The sequence below is a fragment of the Vanessa atalanta genome, chromosome 6 (assembly GCF_905147765.1).
Source record: "Vanessa atalanta chromosome 6, ilVanAtal1.2, whole genome shotgun sequence".
Lineage (NCBI taxonomy): Eukaryota > Metazoa > Arthropoda > Insecta > Lepidoptera > Nymphalidae > Vanessa > Vanessa atalanta.
In genome coordinates, this window is record NC_061876.1 from 10,468,888 (window position 1) to 10,485,768 (window position 16,881).

Sequence of the window (16,881 nt, forward strand, 5' to 3'; positions counted from 1 at the left end):
GCCTTAATGTTAATAATTCCTATTGAAATAAATGTATATAGGATTGAACCGAGCTGGCCCAGTGGTTACAAAACGTTAAACCCAGAAATGTTACGCTGAATTTTCATATGCTTAATTTATGTTCCTAAGAAGGAGAAAAGGCATTAGTACTGCAGGACAATATAATACGTTACGTATACACCTGCGACACGACATACGCTACTTTTTTAATAATCGCATAAAAAACGCGCTCAAAACCACAGACCAAGACCTACATCGCGAGCAAAGCCGCGAACGACAATTTGTATCTAGAGATTGTGATTGAGAAGATCCATTAAAAGCGATAGTCTAATTGTGTAACAAGCTTACCCTATTAATGACGATAAAATATTTATATTTTCAAGGTATTTTTGTCATATGAAAACAATCCCAACTGTATTTAACGTAATATTTAACATTCATACACGTCTTTTTTATATATTTCACCAAATGCTTTCTGCTCTTACCTAAGCAGAAAGTAATGCCAGTCATTTTTCTGGTATAAAAGGCAAATTTTTCAAGCGGTACTTCCTTTAGACAAACAATGTGTTATTATGATGAGCGATGTGAGATACGGCCGGAATTTTTTATGAATATAAAGTAAGGTATAATATATAATATTATCTTAACCTATAGAGTCAAATACTGTTTCAAAAGAAATAGATATTTTTACTTAACATTACAAAATATTCTCATATTCGTTAAACAAATTTATTAATCTGTGTATAATGTATTTATACACCACAAATATACATTGTATATTGTATCGAATATGATTCAGGATAACTTACTGAATCATCTCGCTGAAAAATATATTCTACCGAAGAGTAGAAGATTAGCTGATTATAGTATATATTATATAAATCAAATCTATTTTCAATAACGAATTTAGAATACATTTATTTTTGTAAATAAATATATTCTAAATTCGTGTTTATGTTATCAGTCAAATCTTGTAGAATAATATGCTTTATCTTGAAACTTTTAGTATATTTGACTTATTAATTATTTTAGTTATCGTCTCATTCGAACGTAAGTTTGATGTAGATTGTAATAAATACGCCCAAATCGAATATTCTGATGAGATCTCTAGCACTATTCATATTTTATTCAAATGCCAGTGCGCGTGATCCATAATGAGATAGTGTTTTTATATGGTTGCCATAAAAAAAGGCCAATTCATTAAAGTGAATAATAAAATGCAAAATTTAAAAGTCTTTTGTCTGCTGACAGTCGGAAGAAGTGTACATACACTACAAAATCGACGGGTTTACTTATTACAGGATAACAGACAATTAATATTTTTTCAGAATTAATTAGCAATGCCATCCAAGCGCATGGAAAAAGTAAAACTTTCTCAGTAATAACAAAAACAATGAAAGGATCAGTGCTTCGTTCATTAAAGTAATTATCTGGTGATATGTTGTTTCCTTATTTTAATTATAAATGTACTGAATTTTTCATAATGAATTAATATTTATGTGTATCATTATGAAAAGTTTAATTTATTTTGGGTAAACTTACTACGTCTGATTGAACTTAGTTCAAAGTAGCCTTTTCATCGAAGACTATTACCAACTACACAGAACGTGTCGGCACAGATACCGATGAAATCTTCAACAGAGGTCAGGCAAGAGTAACAGCGTCAAGTTCCTAGAGCGAATCAAACTTTACTCAAAGGAAACAACAAATATATTTTTACAAGCTTATACGAATCAGGCAATTGGGTTATAATAAATATCTAAATGACGACCTATTTAAATTACAACATTTTATTATATATATATATTATATTATAGATTACAAGATATAATAACAGACCTCTCAAATTACCAAATGTTTTACAAGGACGATTCTAAAAACTTATTTTAATTTCAGGTTGCAATAAAACGTATTATGGTGACATCGGGCGAACATATGAGCTGGAGCTGCACCGACCACGAGAAGATCTCGTCCCTTACATCTGCTTATTAACAATCACCGCCGCTGGGGGAATACATGGAGACTTAGTACAGGTAAGCGGATAGAGAATAAATTTAATTTATAAGAGAAAATCCCGCTCGAAGGAACACTACAAGAGCTTTTATTTTTTTTCTAATAAAAGACGAACTAAGTTAACTGATATATTAATTGGTTATATCAGGACTGGTTAGTCTAACTGACTGTAGTTGTGGAGGGTGCAAACACATAAATATGTATGTATTATATAAACACGGTAAATTATGTGTGTAGTTTGAAATTACCAAACTTCCTGATTTCCGATTTAATATTTGCGAGTTTCAGTTTATCTGATTGGTACGACTATTATTTAGTATATTGTATTTGAACTTTTTCTATAAATATTTATTTATTAAAGGAAACGTGAAAGGTCAAGTGAAGTACTTAAGTACTTATTAAGTAATTGTTGTTCTAATTTATTATGTAAGCCGTACCTAAACATGGAAATTGTTTTTAAATCGTAACTGAAAATTAGTACGTTAAACCTAACAGCTATATTTATCCGCTTTCAGTAGAACGTATAAATTTTAAAACAAGACAAAAGTATTATTATTTTCTTTCATGAAAGGGAATCCGTGAAGCGAGTTTTAAATATAAGGATAAATTCAGATATTTAAACGTTTCGTACAGATCGGAATTGCTGGTATATGAAAAATGTACTTTTAAAAGTCGTTCGCAATAAACCTTTGTGAAAAGAGGGATGTAGTCAGCATTGAAGCTATTTAACGAATTTAAAATCGGAATTTTTCTTATTTGGGTTTCGAATTTGAATGATTGCTTTAATACTAAATATTTATCGAAAATATGCATTCATTATATTATATTCAGTTCGAGTGGGATTTATTTTTAATAGAGGAAATTAAATAAGAAAAATATCTGCAGGTTTTCAATTTTATGAATTTTTTGACGCAAATTGGCATAACAGTATCAACTATTACTTACCCCCTTATCGCACTGCACATATTTATGAAGTTATATATATCACTTTTGCTTCTAATTATATTGATTTACTCACCCTTCAAACTGAAACAATATACAGTATTATACAGGTGCTAGGCTTTTGTTCAGGTTTGGCTCAGTGTACCATTCTGCCATCACTTATTCTATTTCAAATAACAATTGTCGAATCGGACAGTTTTCAGCTGAACGCTGCCAAAACAATAACAGATACCCAAAAACTTTCAACAAAAGATATGTAGATCTTCAAAATTGCTACGTAAAAGTGAGTAACAGCGAATATGAATTTTTAAAAATAAGATACAGTAAAACTTTTCATGCTTAAAAAAATTGCGAAAAATGTATATTGAATTATGATTTTGTCGGTAAAACTGTAATAATTACGTTGTAAATTATTACGTTTAGAATGTAATACTTTCTAAACGTAATAATTTTTTCAATTCAACCAAAGTCCAATGTAGACTAGTAGTAAAAGATAAATTAGAAGACGTTTGAATCATCAGAAAAAGGTCTGGGTCGAGCGGGAAATGTATGAGATCGATTTGGTCGATACTTATATTACGAGTCTAATATTTATTTATATATTACTAGCGTCCTAGCGAAGTGTGCTCAGTAAGAAAATATTAAGTCAGTATATTTATTTTATAAAGTTTATTTGTTTATGTTATTATGACATATATGAGAAATATGAGTAACAATTTTATTGTGTGTGTGCGGTTTATAGATTTGGTAAATTATTTTAACTGTCAAGATCAAAACTTTATTGTTATAGCCAGTTATCCCGTCAATCGTTACGCAGCGAAACATTAATTGCAGAGTTTTCTATAAGTTCTGTCATTGCCGTAACCTCGAATTTTTTTCATTGGTTGTTCAAATTTGGAACGAATTGGTTCGGATAAACCGATTATAAATTTTGTGGCTTATTAATATAAAAATAATATAAGACAAGCGAAGTAGCGGAACAAGCTATTAGATTTTTTATGCAAAATAATCCCATATTTCTGGTGCAATGTTTGAACGTTGAAATATTTTCAACGCTTTAATAATGTGCTTCGGAATCCAACCTTGACATTTAAAAACATAGCAACGTCGACTTTAATTCTGGTACATTTAATGAAAAACAAAAACTTTTTGCTTATGCATATTTTAATAAGAGACCATTTTTACTGTAAGCTCAGTATTATATATTTTATAAATTACTTGATATGTGGAAAAAGGTTTTTACACTGAAAATTATCTTTTGGTGACAGTATATTAAAAAAAAAAATGTTATTAATTTTTTAAAAGTCAACATTATATTTCTCTTTTAATTATTTTCTAAATCGTACCCGGGTTCAAAAAGAACCTAGAATGGGAATATTTGCGAGTTTAAATTTTTGTGTGTGTTTTTCATATTAAATAAAAAAATCTTCTTAGAAAACTTATAAAGTAATTACTTACGTTTCAAACATACTTACTTACGTTCTTAAAAAATGTATTGCATAAGTGGAACTAATTAATTCTAACAATATTTTTAAGGTCACGTACTAGCTGTTGAATTATAAGCCAATTCCTTTTAAGAGGCAAGGGCAACAATTATTGTTCTATTAAAAGCATACATTGTACATTGCAGTGTGCAAAATTGTCTCATACATAGACAGAAAAAGTGGTTGCAAAATACTACTACTATTAGTAGATACTATTATTATTTTTTTATTTTATTTAGGACAAGAAATAAAATTGTTGGTAAAAATCCCATGCGAATTAAAAAAATAAACTTAATAACGTATTAATATTAGACCGTGTATAACAGAACTAGCGCCCCACCCCGGCTTCGCACGGGTGCAATGCTGCTACTAACACTCACAGTTTTTCAGTCGTTAGACAATACAAACCGCTATGTTGTGACTATTCCCTGCCTATCTTACTTAAAATATAATTTTACATTTAAATTTCTTATATTTAAATATCGGTTTGGCTCGTGATTTCGTCTAGTTAGTTAGGATCCATATAACGTTGACTTTGTGTAATAACCGTGTTCTTTTAGAGCGTCAGAGATTATAAATTCAATCGACTATAGAGGAGTCAAATAAAACCAGGTTTATCTTTTAAATGCGTTTTTAATATAAATATTTTGTTTAATTAATTTGAATAATAATAATCGAATGTATGAGATACCGGTCCCATTTCCTTTAACACCTCTTACGAGTAGCTGAAGGATGTCGCTCCTACCCATCTTTATATATTTAACTGTTTTGAAAAATATAAAAGGGGGAGGAGGTTGAAATGGCCCCGCGCCCGCCATCAACTGTAGATTCCAACCATAGATCGGTGAACCTTCCTCGAACATGGGAAGTGCGATTTTATAGTGTGCAAACACTTTGTTAAATAATATATGAACTAGAACTAAAGTCCAGCAGGTATCACAGCCGTAACTGAGGTGTATAAAAGACTAATAGTCTTATAAATAAATCAAGACCGTAGTCTAGCGGATAGCACAGTAATAACTATGTTATTCAAATCGACGATTAGACTTAAAAATAAATCAACAAACTAGACCGTGGTCCAGTGGGTTTCACAGTCGTAACTGCGGTGTTTATAAAGTAGCCAATGCTACAACAATAATAATAAAAATAAGGATCAAAGTCCCATAAATAGTCAATCAGTCATAGCTGAGGAAATCTGTAGTCAATGGGTTTAACCCTGGATTATCATTGCATTAAATCACTGTTTCTCATACCAGTTCAAGTGCACGACCATCAGGCGGCCTAATGCAAGCACAACGTTATTCGTTGCTATATCCACTGTCGCAGAGTGTCGTTTTATCGTAAGATAATACGTATTAATTCCAAACATAGTGGAATAATATTCAATTAAACTCATAGATTACCGCGTAGGAATCATTTAAGTGGATTTAACATAATTTGTCATATTTTCTACCGTAGTAGGTTATAAAATATGAATATATAAATGATATACGTATAATCGTATTCTTTCTTATAACTAAGACTTACATCTAAGACTTATAACTAAGACTTAAAACTAAATCGAACGTTTTCTTAACTAGCTTATAAACCTTATAAACGCTTCGCGTATCACGTTTTACTTAAATCTATAACTATACAGTGGATATACTTAACTCTACAACAGGCACACACCCTACAATCGATTACTTAAACCAGCTTTGAACTCAGATCATTATTTGCATGTGATAATCAACTTCAAAGAGATATACGCAGTCTTATTACTAAACTAGGTGTCCTACTACAATATTTCTTATAATATCCTTAACACTGGGCTAAGGAGGCGTCCCTAAAAGGACGAACATTTTGCTACAAACGACACTTCTCGTATAAAGCGATTAGTGCGCCATATATGTATAGTGATGCCAGCCTGGATGAAATCCATTATTTGGGTCCTTCACTGCATGAACGTATCACTTCAGCATTATTACAGCCTCCGCAACGCCCTGCAACATTCGGTCGTGATTCTGGTACTACCGATTGATGAGAGACATCAATAACGACATCGTAACGTCAACCAGCCATAGCTCAGTACCACATAGCACATACACTACTCTAGTAACCCGGTAAGACAGAGTGAGGGACATTACCGTATCGCCAAAGACGTTATACAGTAACCTCAAACCCCGAAACTATCTCACGTAGGCAGCCTCATTGGTAACAGAAGGAGGGACACTACCGTATCGCCGAAGACGTTATACAGTAACATCACACCTCGCAACTGCATCACCTAAGCAAATTCAAGACGACATCGCCACGAGGGACACTAATGCAGCGACTCTCGGTCGAGCCACACAGCCTCAGCCTCATCCACCAGAGTATATTCAGTACAGTACTCGTGCGCGATCATTTTGCATGTGCATAGTACAAATATATTATAAAGGTTTTGTTATTTAACAATAAAAATCTTAAAACATCAACATCATTAGATCTTTGTCGTCGTGATCGTATCAAACAGTTATACCAAACTTGGATCTGTTTACTGATAATAATTGTGGAGTTTTAGAACGACCGGTTTACGAACTTACGTCCGTCGATCGACACAGTTTTACATGAAGAGTATTTATTTCGACCGCTATACGAACTTACATCCGTCGATCGTCACAGTTTTACATGAAGATTATTGATTTCGACCGCTATACGAACTTACATCCGTCGATCGTCACAGTTTTACATGAAGATTATTGATTTCGACCGCTATACGAACTTACATCCGTCGATCGTCACAGTTTTACAATATAATATCGCTACAACTTGCTCCGCTTACGGTTTACAAGAATCTGCAACATGGAAGACAAAGTTGACAAGCAATATGTTTAGTTATTTTACAAATTAATTATTATTGAAAGAAGTTCAATCATTATTTATAGCCTTATTGCTATTTGTTAATATACTTGATTTAAATTTCATAATTAATAGTCACCGAGGTAACCCTCTACTATCAGTATGCATCGCCCAGTACATACTTTTTTTCAATTAGATATTATCGCAAGACGGCTACCATCAAACCGTTTCTATATCATATTAATTTCATTATTATATTTTATTCGAGGTTAACCCCGACCTTCTTTATATCGCTTTTATATAATAAATATAATGTCTCATTGAGAACACTCATTCATATGACGGCCTGCCTTACCGTCATTTGTAATAATCATTTGTATTATTTATAGGAAAAATGCACGAAGCACATTCTCATTATAATTATATTTTGCCATGCATCCACCATTAATATATGAGTAGGCACTACACTGACACACGGATCTGCGCCACTCCTATATTTCAGAATAATCAACCATAGCTAGCAGCCTCGCAGTATAACCCGCACAGCTGCACCGCCTAGTATCATTTCTTATTATGTAATTTGATATGCATTATTGCACGCGGCCGATGCGGCGAGCGCATCACTCCACGCGTCCAATTTGAACCGAGCTGCCAAGCATCATACCCCTATATATGCTTTCACGAGAGTATGACATTCGGCGCAGGTCAGCCTTAAATCTATAGAATTTTGTATGGAAAAAGGCTGGCGCCGAGATTTTTTATCAAAAAGTGGCACGTCATTTTCTTCGCCAATACACGAACATATCCATGAATACACGAACGATTTCACCAAAAACGTATGAAAAAAGGTAAGCTTGATATAATGTCATTCCTTTATTATTCCATGTATATGTATACATTTACTATGCAATCTCATGAATTTATTTGTATGTATGTTTTTATGTTTCTATATATGACATATAATTCTATATATGTATGTATGTATGCATGTATGTAAACTCTCCAAAACAACTTGACCAATTTTGATTAAATTTTAATATGTGCTTAACTAAGTCTACGGACGGCTTATATTGGAGCCGGTAGGTGGCGCTGCGACCGATGTTATGTTTTATATAAAAAAAAAAAATGTATTAAAATAACAATAATTCATTCTCACGTATTTATGTAAATAGTATAGTATAGTCCGTTACATCCAACCCCCTAAATTATATGAAGTTTATCGGAATATAATTTACTCCTAAATAAATTAATTCTTTTATCTTGTTTTTTACAATATACGTGTATTCAAATATTGCAAAAAATATATATATTCAAAGTAGGAACCTCGCTTATAACTATATAGCTTCCTAAAAATATTAATAAGGTGTATCTTGATGGCCGCCCATCTCCCCTCCAACTAAATCTATATAATCAAAACATATCTATACAATCATATAATTAATTTGTTAAGATTTATTCAGTTCAATTTTTATTTAAGCAATCAAATGGATTTATCCTTTTATTTTATTTTTTCTATCTTATTCTATGTATTCATTTCCTTGTTTTAGATTAATAGATGTAATTGAGCCATCACCGACCCGACCAAACTTTTAGTTTCTATACATTTATTTAAAAAAACAAAATTCGGTTATATACAATTTATAAATAGCCTAATTTAACAATCATCAACCTTCTCTTAAAATGATTATAATCTGTATTTTGACTAATTTTAATTAACACTATTACATTTTATACTATACTATAGAATATCGTAATCAAATATATAAAATATCAATATGTTAAATCAATTAAATTCCAAAATCCAAATTTTATTTTTCCCTATTTTATGAATTTATTATTATATTATTTTTATTATTATTGTAAATATTTCTCAAAAGAGTCCTGAGCACAACTTATTTTTTATATAAGCATTGTACAAGTTCTCATATTTGTGTATAGTTTACTTATTTATATTTCAAAATATAATAAGGCCCAATTATGTACTAAGTGTAATATCTAGATAAATGGATTGCATTAAAATTACCACGTATTTCTTTTGTTTTTGGATTCATTAACGTATATACATTTTCAAAGGGAACGGCTGCGATTAAATATGGTCCCTCGTATAATAATTCGAATTTACTTATCTCTTTCTTTTGAGCATTTGAACGTGTCGATCTTCTAATTTTAACTAAATTTCCAATATGAAACTGAATCAGTTTATGTGTTTTATTGAATTTAACTTGCCTTGTTTCGCTCGAACGTTTAATGTTTACGCGAACCTGTTGTCGTACCTTTTCGGAGTCAATTATTGACTTTGAGCTATGCAATAACTTGTCGATCGATAAAGTGGGTCTTTTACCATAAAGTACTTCATTTGGTGTAAATCCTATGCTATCATGGTATGTATTATTATAAAGATCTTCTACCCTTGGAAGTATTGTAACCCACGACTTATGTTTGTGGTGACAATATGTACGGAAGAGTCTCCCTAGTTCTTTGTTAACTCTTTCTGTCGTGTTTGGCCTTGGATTACGCACGGTTGTGTTAATTGTTTTTATGTTAAGTTCCTCGAGACCTTTTTTGAATATTTTACTAATAAATTGTGACCCGTTATCGGTCATAACACTGTATATTTTTAAAATTTTATTAAATTGTTTAATTTTTGTTAAACATGAACGCCCGGTAGCTTTACGCAGTGGATACAATTTTATATATTTACTAAAGGAATCCTGTATAACTAAAATAAATGTATAACCGAAAGTACCTGATGGTAAGGGACCATAGAGATCAGCCATTACTATTTCACCTACATCATTAGTAATGATTGACTGACAAGGCCCAACATATTTTATATTATTACTTTTCGAAAGCTGACATAAATGACACTTTCTAATTATATCTTTTACGTGCTTAGATAAGTTTTTCCAGAACATTCTTTCTCTTATGTATTTTATAATTTTATAAGCGCCTTGGTGACCCATCTCTTCGTGTACCTGGTTAACTATTTCTTCCCTTAATATAGCTGGTATATAAACTACTTCACATTTATTAGTTTTGTAATAATATATATTGTTTCTAAAGATAATTCTATTTTTGTAACGATTATTTTGACCATTAATGATTTCATGAATTTCATTATCTTCACCCTGAAGCTTAGGCAATTGTTTGAGCTTTAATAATAGTGACTTATTGTCTTTACCGAGATAGAAAATCTGCGGTAACTTGTTTTTTGCCTCTTGAATTTTGTAAGTATTTGGAGGATACCTCGATAAAATATCGGCTACTATGTTGCTTTTGCCTGTTATGTACTCTATTTTATAATTAAACTGTTCCAAATAAAGTATCCACCTTGTAACTCTACTATTAAATAAATTCCAATTTTTAATAAATAATAATGCTTTGTGATCTGTTTTTATAATGACTCTACTTCCTCTTAAATATGTTTCGAATTTCTTTAAGTTAGAAATTACTGCAAAAAACTCCTGTTCGGTTATAGTCCAATTTAACTCAGCTCCTTTTAAAGCTCTACTATGGAAGCCCAAGACTTTCATTTCATCATTATTTCCTAACTGATACAAAACCCCTGCGAAACCGATTCCAGATGAGTCAGTTTGTAAGTAATAAGGTTTTTGGAAATCTGGATGTTGAAGTTCTATTGTCTGTATAAATTGTTTTTTAGTTAATTCAAAAGCTTTTTGTTCTTTGTCTGTCCATGACCACTTTTTATCTTTCTTAAGTAATTTACATAGTGGTAAAGTACATAATGCGTAATTGGGAATAAAGCGTCTATAAAAATTACATAACCCTAAGAAAGCTCGTAAGTGCTTAATCTTTTTTGGAACAGGAAAATTTTGTATAGCCAACACCTTATCAGGATCCGTACGAATACCTTTTGTTGATATGATAAAGCCAAGCATCTTGACTTCATCACAAAGAAACTCACATTTCTCTATATTGCATGTCATTCCGGCCTTTTCTAACTTCGACAAAACAATGTCTATGTGGTCTATGTGATTTTCAATAGTCCCAGAGGTTATTATGGCTAAATCATCTAGGTAATTAACACAAAAATCTCGAACTTCCGGGCCTAGCACTTGGTCCATTGCTCGACTAAAACTTCCTACTGAAGTCTTTAGGCCTTGTGGTAACACATTGTATACAAATGATTTTCCATTGAAAGAAAACCCTGTATATTTTCTACTATGCAAGCTAATTGGTATTTGAAAGTATGCATTATTTAAGTCTATCGTGGTAATATAATTACACCCATGAAATGAATTTAAAACGTCTAATTGCAACGGCGGTTTTTCAGTCTCTGCAATCATATTCTTATTAATTTCCCTAGCATCTAAGAGAACTCTTATGGTTCCATCACGCTTTAAAGTGAAAGTCAGCGGACTACTATAAGGCGTTGAAGCCCTTGAAATAATATTTAATTCCTCAAGCTCCTTAAGTTTTCCCTCCATTTTCTGTCTATAGGCGTAAGGTATAGGATATGATTTTTTCACAATGGGTTTATTATTAGTCATTATTATCTCATGCTCGTAGCAATTACAACGCCCTAATTTTTTAGTAAAAACGTTTTTATATTTATATAGCATTTTTAAAAGGTTTTGTTTAACATGGTGAGAAATATCTGTCCCTAATTTAATTTTTTCTAAAACATAGTCGAAATTTTCTTGAGCAATAGTCATTACAGTCTTATTTAACCATGTATTGCGGTTTACGATAGGTATAATGTACTCTATATTATTCTTCGTTAACTTTATTTGCATATGTTCTTTTCTAAAATCTAAAACTATTTCATTTCGTTTGATCCAATTGAATCCCAATATAACTGATCGTGACAAATTAGGCACAATTAAGTAACCAATGTCTAAAGTTAAGTTTCCTATCTCAGTTGGTATCATCACCATTTGTTGTATTTTTGAACTACTTAAACCTATTGCACCCTTAATTTGTATTGCTTTAACTGGCATCATAGGCAAATTAAAATGCTTAAGCTCAAGATAAGTTAATTCTGATATGCAAGTGATATCACTACCCGTATCGAGTAATGCATCTAATTCTAACGTAATTAACTTAACGGGAATTTCACATCTTATGTTCGTATCACTTAAATCTAAGTTTTCGTGTTCCTCAAAAACGTTTAGAACTTCATGTTCTACAACATATTTTTCCTTGTTACAGTTTGATATAAACAGTTGAACCATCAGATTTTCGATGTCTTCCTTATAATAACCAAATCCCGTTCTATCTCTCTGTCCAACAGCTTGTATTGGTCGGAGTATGCCTCTACCATTAAATTTTCTGCCTAGTGGTTGTCCAGGCAACCAGCCAGTTTTTAACATCATACACAAAGCTTCATCCCCTGATTTAACAGCTGAGACGGGGTCGTTTTGTTCAGCCATATTTAGTTTAAATTATTGTAATGAGATGCATTATTATAATCTCCATTGCAATCGTTTTCATATCCAGTATAATCATTGTGAATTAAATTTGTTTGATGGTTTTGGCGCTGGTAATTTTTATTGTAATCTTGCTTCTGCCAATTTTTATATGGATGATGAATATCATTTCTATTAATATAACGTTCTCTGTTATTACTCACATCTTTTATAATTTTTGGTTTGGAACTTTGTGGTGGCAATCCGTCGTCCTGTTTATTGATGTCATCGAGATTTCGCAAAAAATCAGTTAATTCGATAACTGTATCTCCTTTTGACATTGCCCACATTTGTTGTATATGTCTCGGATAATGCCTAATCATGTCTGAAACTAGTTGTTGTTCTGGTATGGTGAAAGATAGCATTCGAACTTGGCTAGTTAGGCTTAAAAAGTGACCGAGCATGGTGGGGTGTTGTACTTTATTCCATTTTGCACATACAATATCTCTTCTTATTTTATTTTGTTCTGACTCTCCCCAGTAAGTATGAAGAAAGTCAGTTTTAAAGTCTTCTAGAGACTTCCATTGAGGAGAGTATAGTCTCGCCCAATCTCTAGTTTCACCTTGTAAACATTCATAAATTAAATCTAATTCTTTTCCTTTACTTGGAATTTTTCTAAGATACGCGGTTAAATCTTCTAAAAATGTGACGGGATGATTTTTATTTTTATCGAATTTTGGTTTCTCTGTAGCTATGTTTAAAATATTGTAAGGAGTATTTTCAATTACTATATTTGAAGAGGACGCCGGTTGTTGTGACTCTACAGTCCTCTCATTTCTTTGTTGTAATTCCCGTTCTAAATTATTAATTTTCATCTCCATTACACGTGTTGAACGTTTCATTAACTTGTAAAGTGTCACAAGTTTTTGTCGTCTTGCAACGGAAGGTCGTATGGTTCTAGCATTGCTGCTTTGTGTGGGTTCTATTCTCTCTGAATTACGATCATTTGCACTTTCTTGGGTTTGTTTGCGACGTTGCGCAAGTGGTTGATTGATATCATCATTGTCATTTTGTCTATTCCTTTTTCTAACCATTTTGTTATATAGTTGTTAAGCTAGTCAGAAAATTAAATAACAATAACAATATATTGTTATTCTAGTAACGTTCAATATAAGTATTTAGCACTTTTATTAACACTTTTAGTCTAATAATTGTCACTATACACAAGTAGTTTTAATTCTTATTACTCTGAATATTCATTAAACTCGATATGCACCTAAAACAAAAGAAAAGTATTACAACCCCCAGACTCCTCAAACTTTACAACCCCCAGACTGTAAAGGTTATAAAGCCTATTTGAACATATAAATCTCTTTAGACTCTTTCCAATTCACGGACAACAAATTGTAGGCTTTCGCCTACTTTTAAAATTAAGAATTAGCCGATTTGACCATCCTGGTCACGGCACCAAATTGTGACTATTCCCTGCCTATCTTACTTAAAATATAATTTTACATTTAAATTTCTTATATTTAAATATCGGTTTGGCTCGTGATTTCGTCTAGTTAGTTAGGATCCATATAACGTTGACTTTGTGTAATAACCGTGTTCTTTTAGAGCGTCAGAGATTATAAATTCAATCGACTATAGAGGAGTCAAATAAAACCAGGTTTATCTTTTAAATGCGTTTTTAATATAAATATTTTGTTTAATTAATTTGAATAATAATAATCGAATGTATGAGATACCGGTCCCATTTCCTTTAACACCTCTTACGAGTAGCTGAAGGATGTCGCTCCTACCCATCTTTATATATTTAACTGTTTTGAAAAATATAAAAGGGGGAGGAGGTTGAAATGGCCCCGCGCCCGCCATCAACTGTAGATTCCAACCATAGATCGGTGAACCTTCCTCGAACATGGGAAGTGCGATTTTATAGTGTGCAAACACTTTGTTAAATAATATATGAACTAGAACTAAAGTCCAGCAGGTATCACAGCCGTAACTGAGGTGTATAAAAGACTAATAGTCTTATAAATAAATCAAGACCGTAGTCTAGCGGATAGCACAGTAATAACTATGTTATTCAAATCGACGATTAGACTTAAAAATAAATCAACAAACTAGACCGTGGTCCAGTGGGTTTCACAGTCGTAACTGCGGTGTTTATAAAGTAGCCAATGCTACAACAATAATAATAAAAATAAGGATCAAAGTCCCATAAATAGTCAATCAGTCATAGCTGAGGAAATCTGTAGTCAATGGGTTTAACCCTGGATTATCATTGCATTAAATCACTGTTTCTCATACCAGTTCAAGTGCACGACCATCAGGCGGCCTAATGCAAGCACAACGTTATTCGTTGCTATATCCACTGTCGCAGAGTGTCGTTTTATCGTAAGATAATACGTATTAATTCCAAACATAGTGGAATAATATTCAATTAAACTCATAGATTACCGCGTAGGAATCATTTAAGTGGATTTAACATAATTTGTCATATTTTCTACCGTAGTAGGTTATAAAATATGAATATATAAATGATATACGTATAATCGTATTCTTTCTTATAACTAAGACTTACATCTAAGACTTATAACTAAGACTTAAAACTAAATCGAACGTTTTCTTAACTAGCTTATAAACCTTATAAACGCTTCGCGTATCACGTTTTACTTAAATCTATAACTATACAGTGGATATACTTAACTCTACAACAGGCACACACCCTACAATCGATTACTTAAACCAGCTTTGAACTCAGATCATTATTTGCATGTGATAATCAACTTCAAAGAGATATACGCAGTCTTATTACTAAACTAGGTGTCCTACTACAATATTTCTTATAATATCCTTAACACTGGGCTAAGGAGGCGTCCCTAAAAGGACGAACATTTTGCTACAAACGACACTTCTCGTATAAAGCGATTAGTGCGCCATATATGTATAGTGATGCCAGCCTGGATGAAATCCATTATTTGGGTCCTTCACTGCATGAACGTATCACTTCAGCATTATTACAGCCTCCGCAACGCCCTGCAACATTCGGTCGTGATTCTGGTACTACCGATTGATGAGAGACATCAATAACGACATCGTAACGTCAACCAGCCATAGCTCAGTACCACATAGCACATACACTACTCTAGTAACCCGGTAAGACAGAGTGAGGGACATTACCGTATCGCCAAAGACGTTATACAGTAACCTCAAACCCCGAAACTATCTCACGTAGGCAGCCTCATTGGTAACAGAAGGAGGGACACTACCGTATCGCCGAAGACGTTATACAGTAACATCACACCTCGCAACTGCATCACCTAAGCAAATTCAAGACGACATCGCCACGAGGGACACTAATGCAGCGACTCTCGGTCGAGCCACACAGCCTCAGCCTCATCCACCAGAGTATATTCAGTACAGTACTCGTGCGCGATCATTTTGCATGTGCATAGTACAAATATATTATAAAGGTTTTGTTATTTAACAATAAAAATCTTAAAACATCAACATCATTAGATCTTTGTCGTCGTGATCGTATCAAACAGTTATACCAAACTTGGATCTGTTTACTGATAATAATTGTGGAGTTTTAGAACGACCGGTTTACGAACTTACGTCCGTCGATCGACACAGTTTTACATGAAGAGTATTTATTTCGACCGCTATACGAACTTACATCCGTCGATCGTCACAGTTTTACATGAAGATTATTGATTTCGACCGCTATACGAACTTACATCCGTCGATCGTCACAGTTTTACATGAAGATTATTGATTTCGACCGCTATACGAACTTACATCCGTCGATCGTCACAGTTTTACAATATAATATCGCTACAACTTGCTCCGCTTACGGTTTACAAGAATCTGCAACATGGAAGACAAAGTTGACAAGCAATATGTTTAGTTATTTTACAAATTAATTATTATTGAAAGAAGTTCAATCATTATTTATAGCCTTATTGCTATTTGTTAATATACTTGATTTAAATTTCATAATTAATAGTCACCGAGGTAACCCTCTACTATCAGTATGCATCGCCCAGTACATACTTTTTTTCAATTAGATATTATCGCAAGACGGCTACCATCAAACCGTTTCTATATCATATTAATTTCATTATTATATTTTATTCGAGGTTAACCCCGACCTTCTTTATATCGCTTTTATATAATAAATATAATGTCTCATTGAGAACACTCATTCATATGACGGCCTGCCTTACCGTCATTTGTAATAATCATTT

At 32.5% G+C, this 16,881-nt stretch overlaps 1 protein-coding gene across 1 annotated transcript in view; it reads left to right on the top strand.

Annotated features, from left to right (window-relative positions):
• Positions 1 to 16,881, top strand: part of LOC125064880 — a 149,724-nt gene that overhangs the window by 90,155 nt on the left and 42,688 nt on the right. The window contains exon 3 of the mRNA XM_047672176.1: positions 1,897 to 2,033. Coding sequence (XP_047528132.1) covers positions 1,897 to 2,033 — 137 coding nt within the window. The remainder of the gene's footprint in view (positions 1 to 1,896; positions 2,034 to 16,881) is intronic.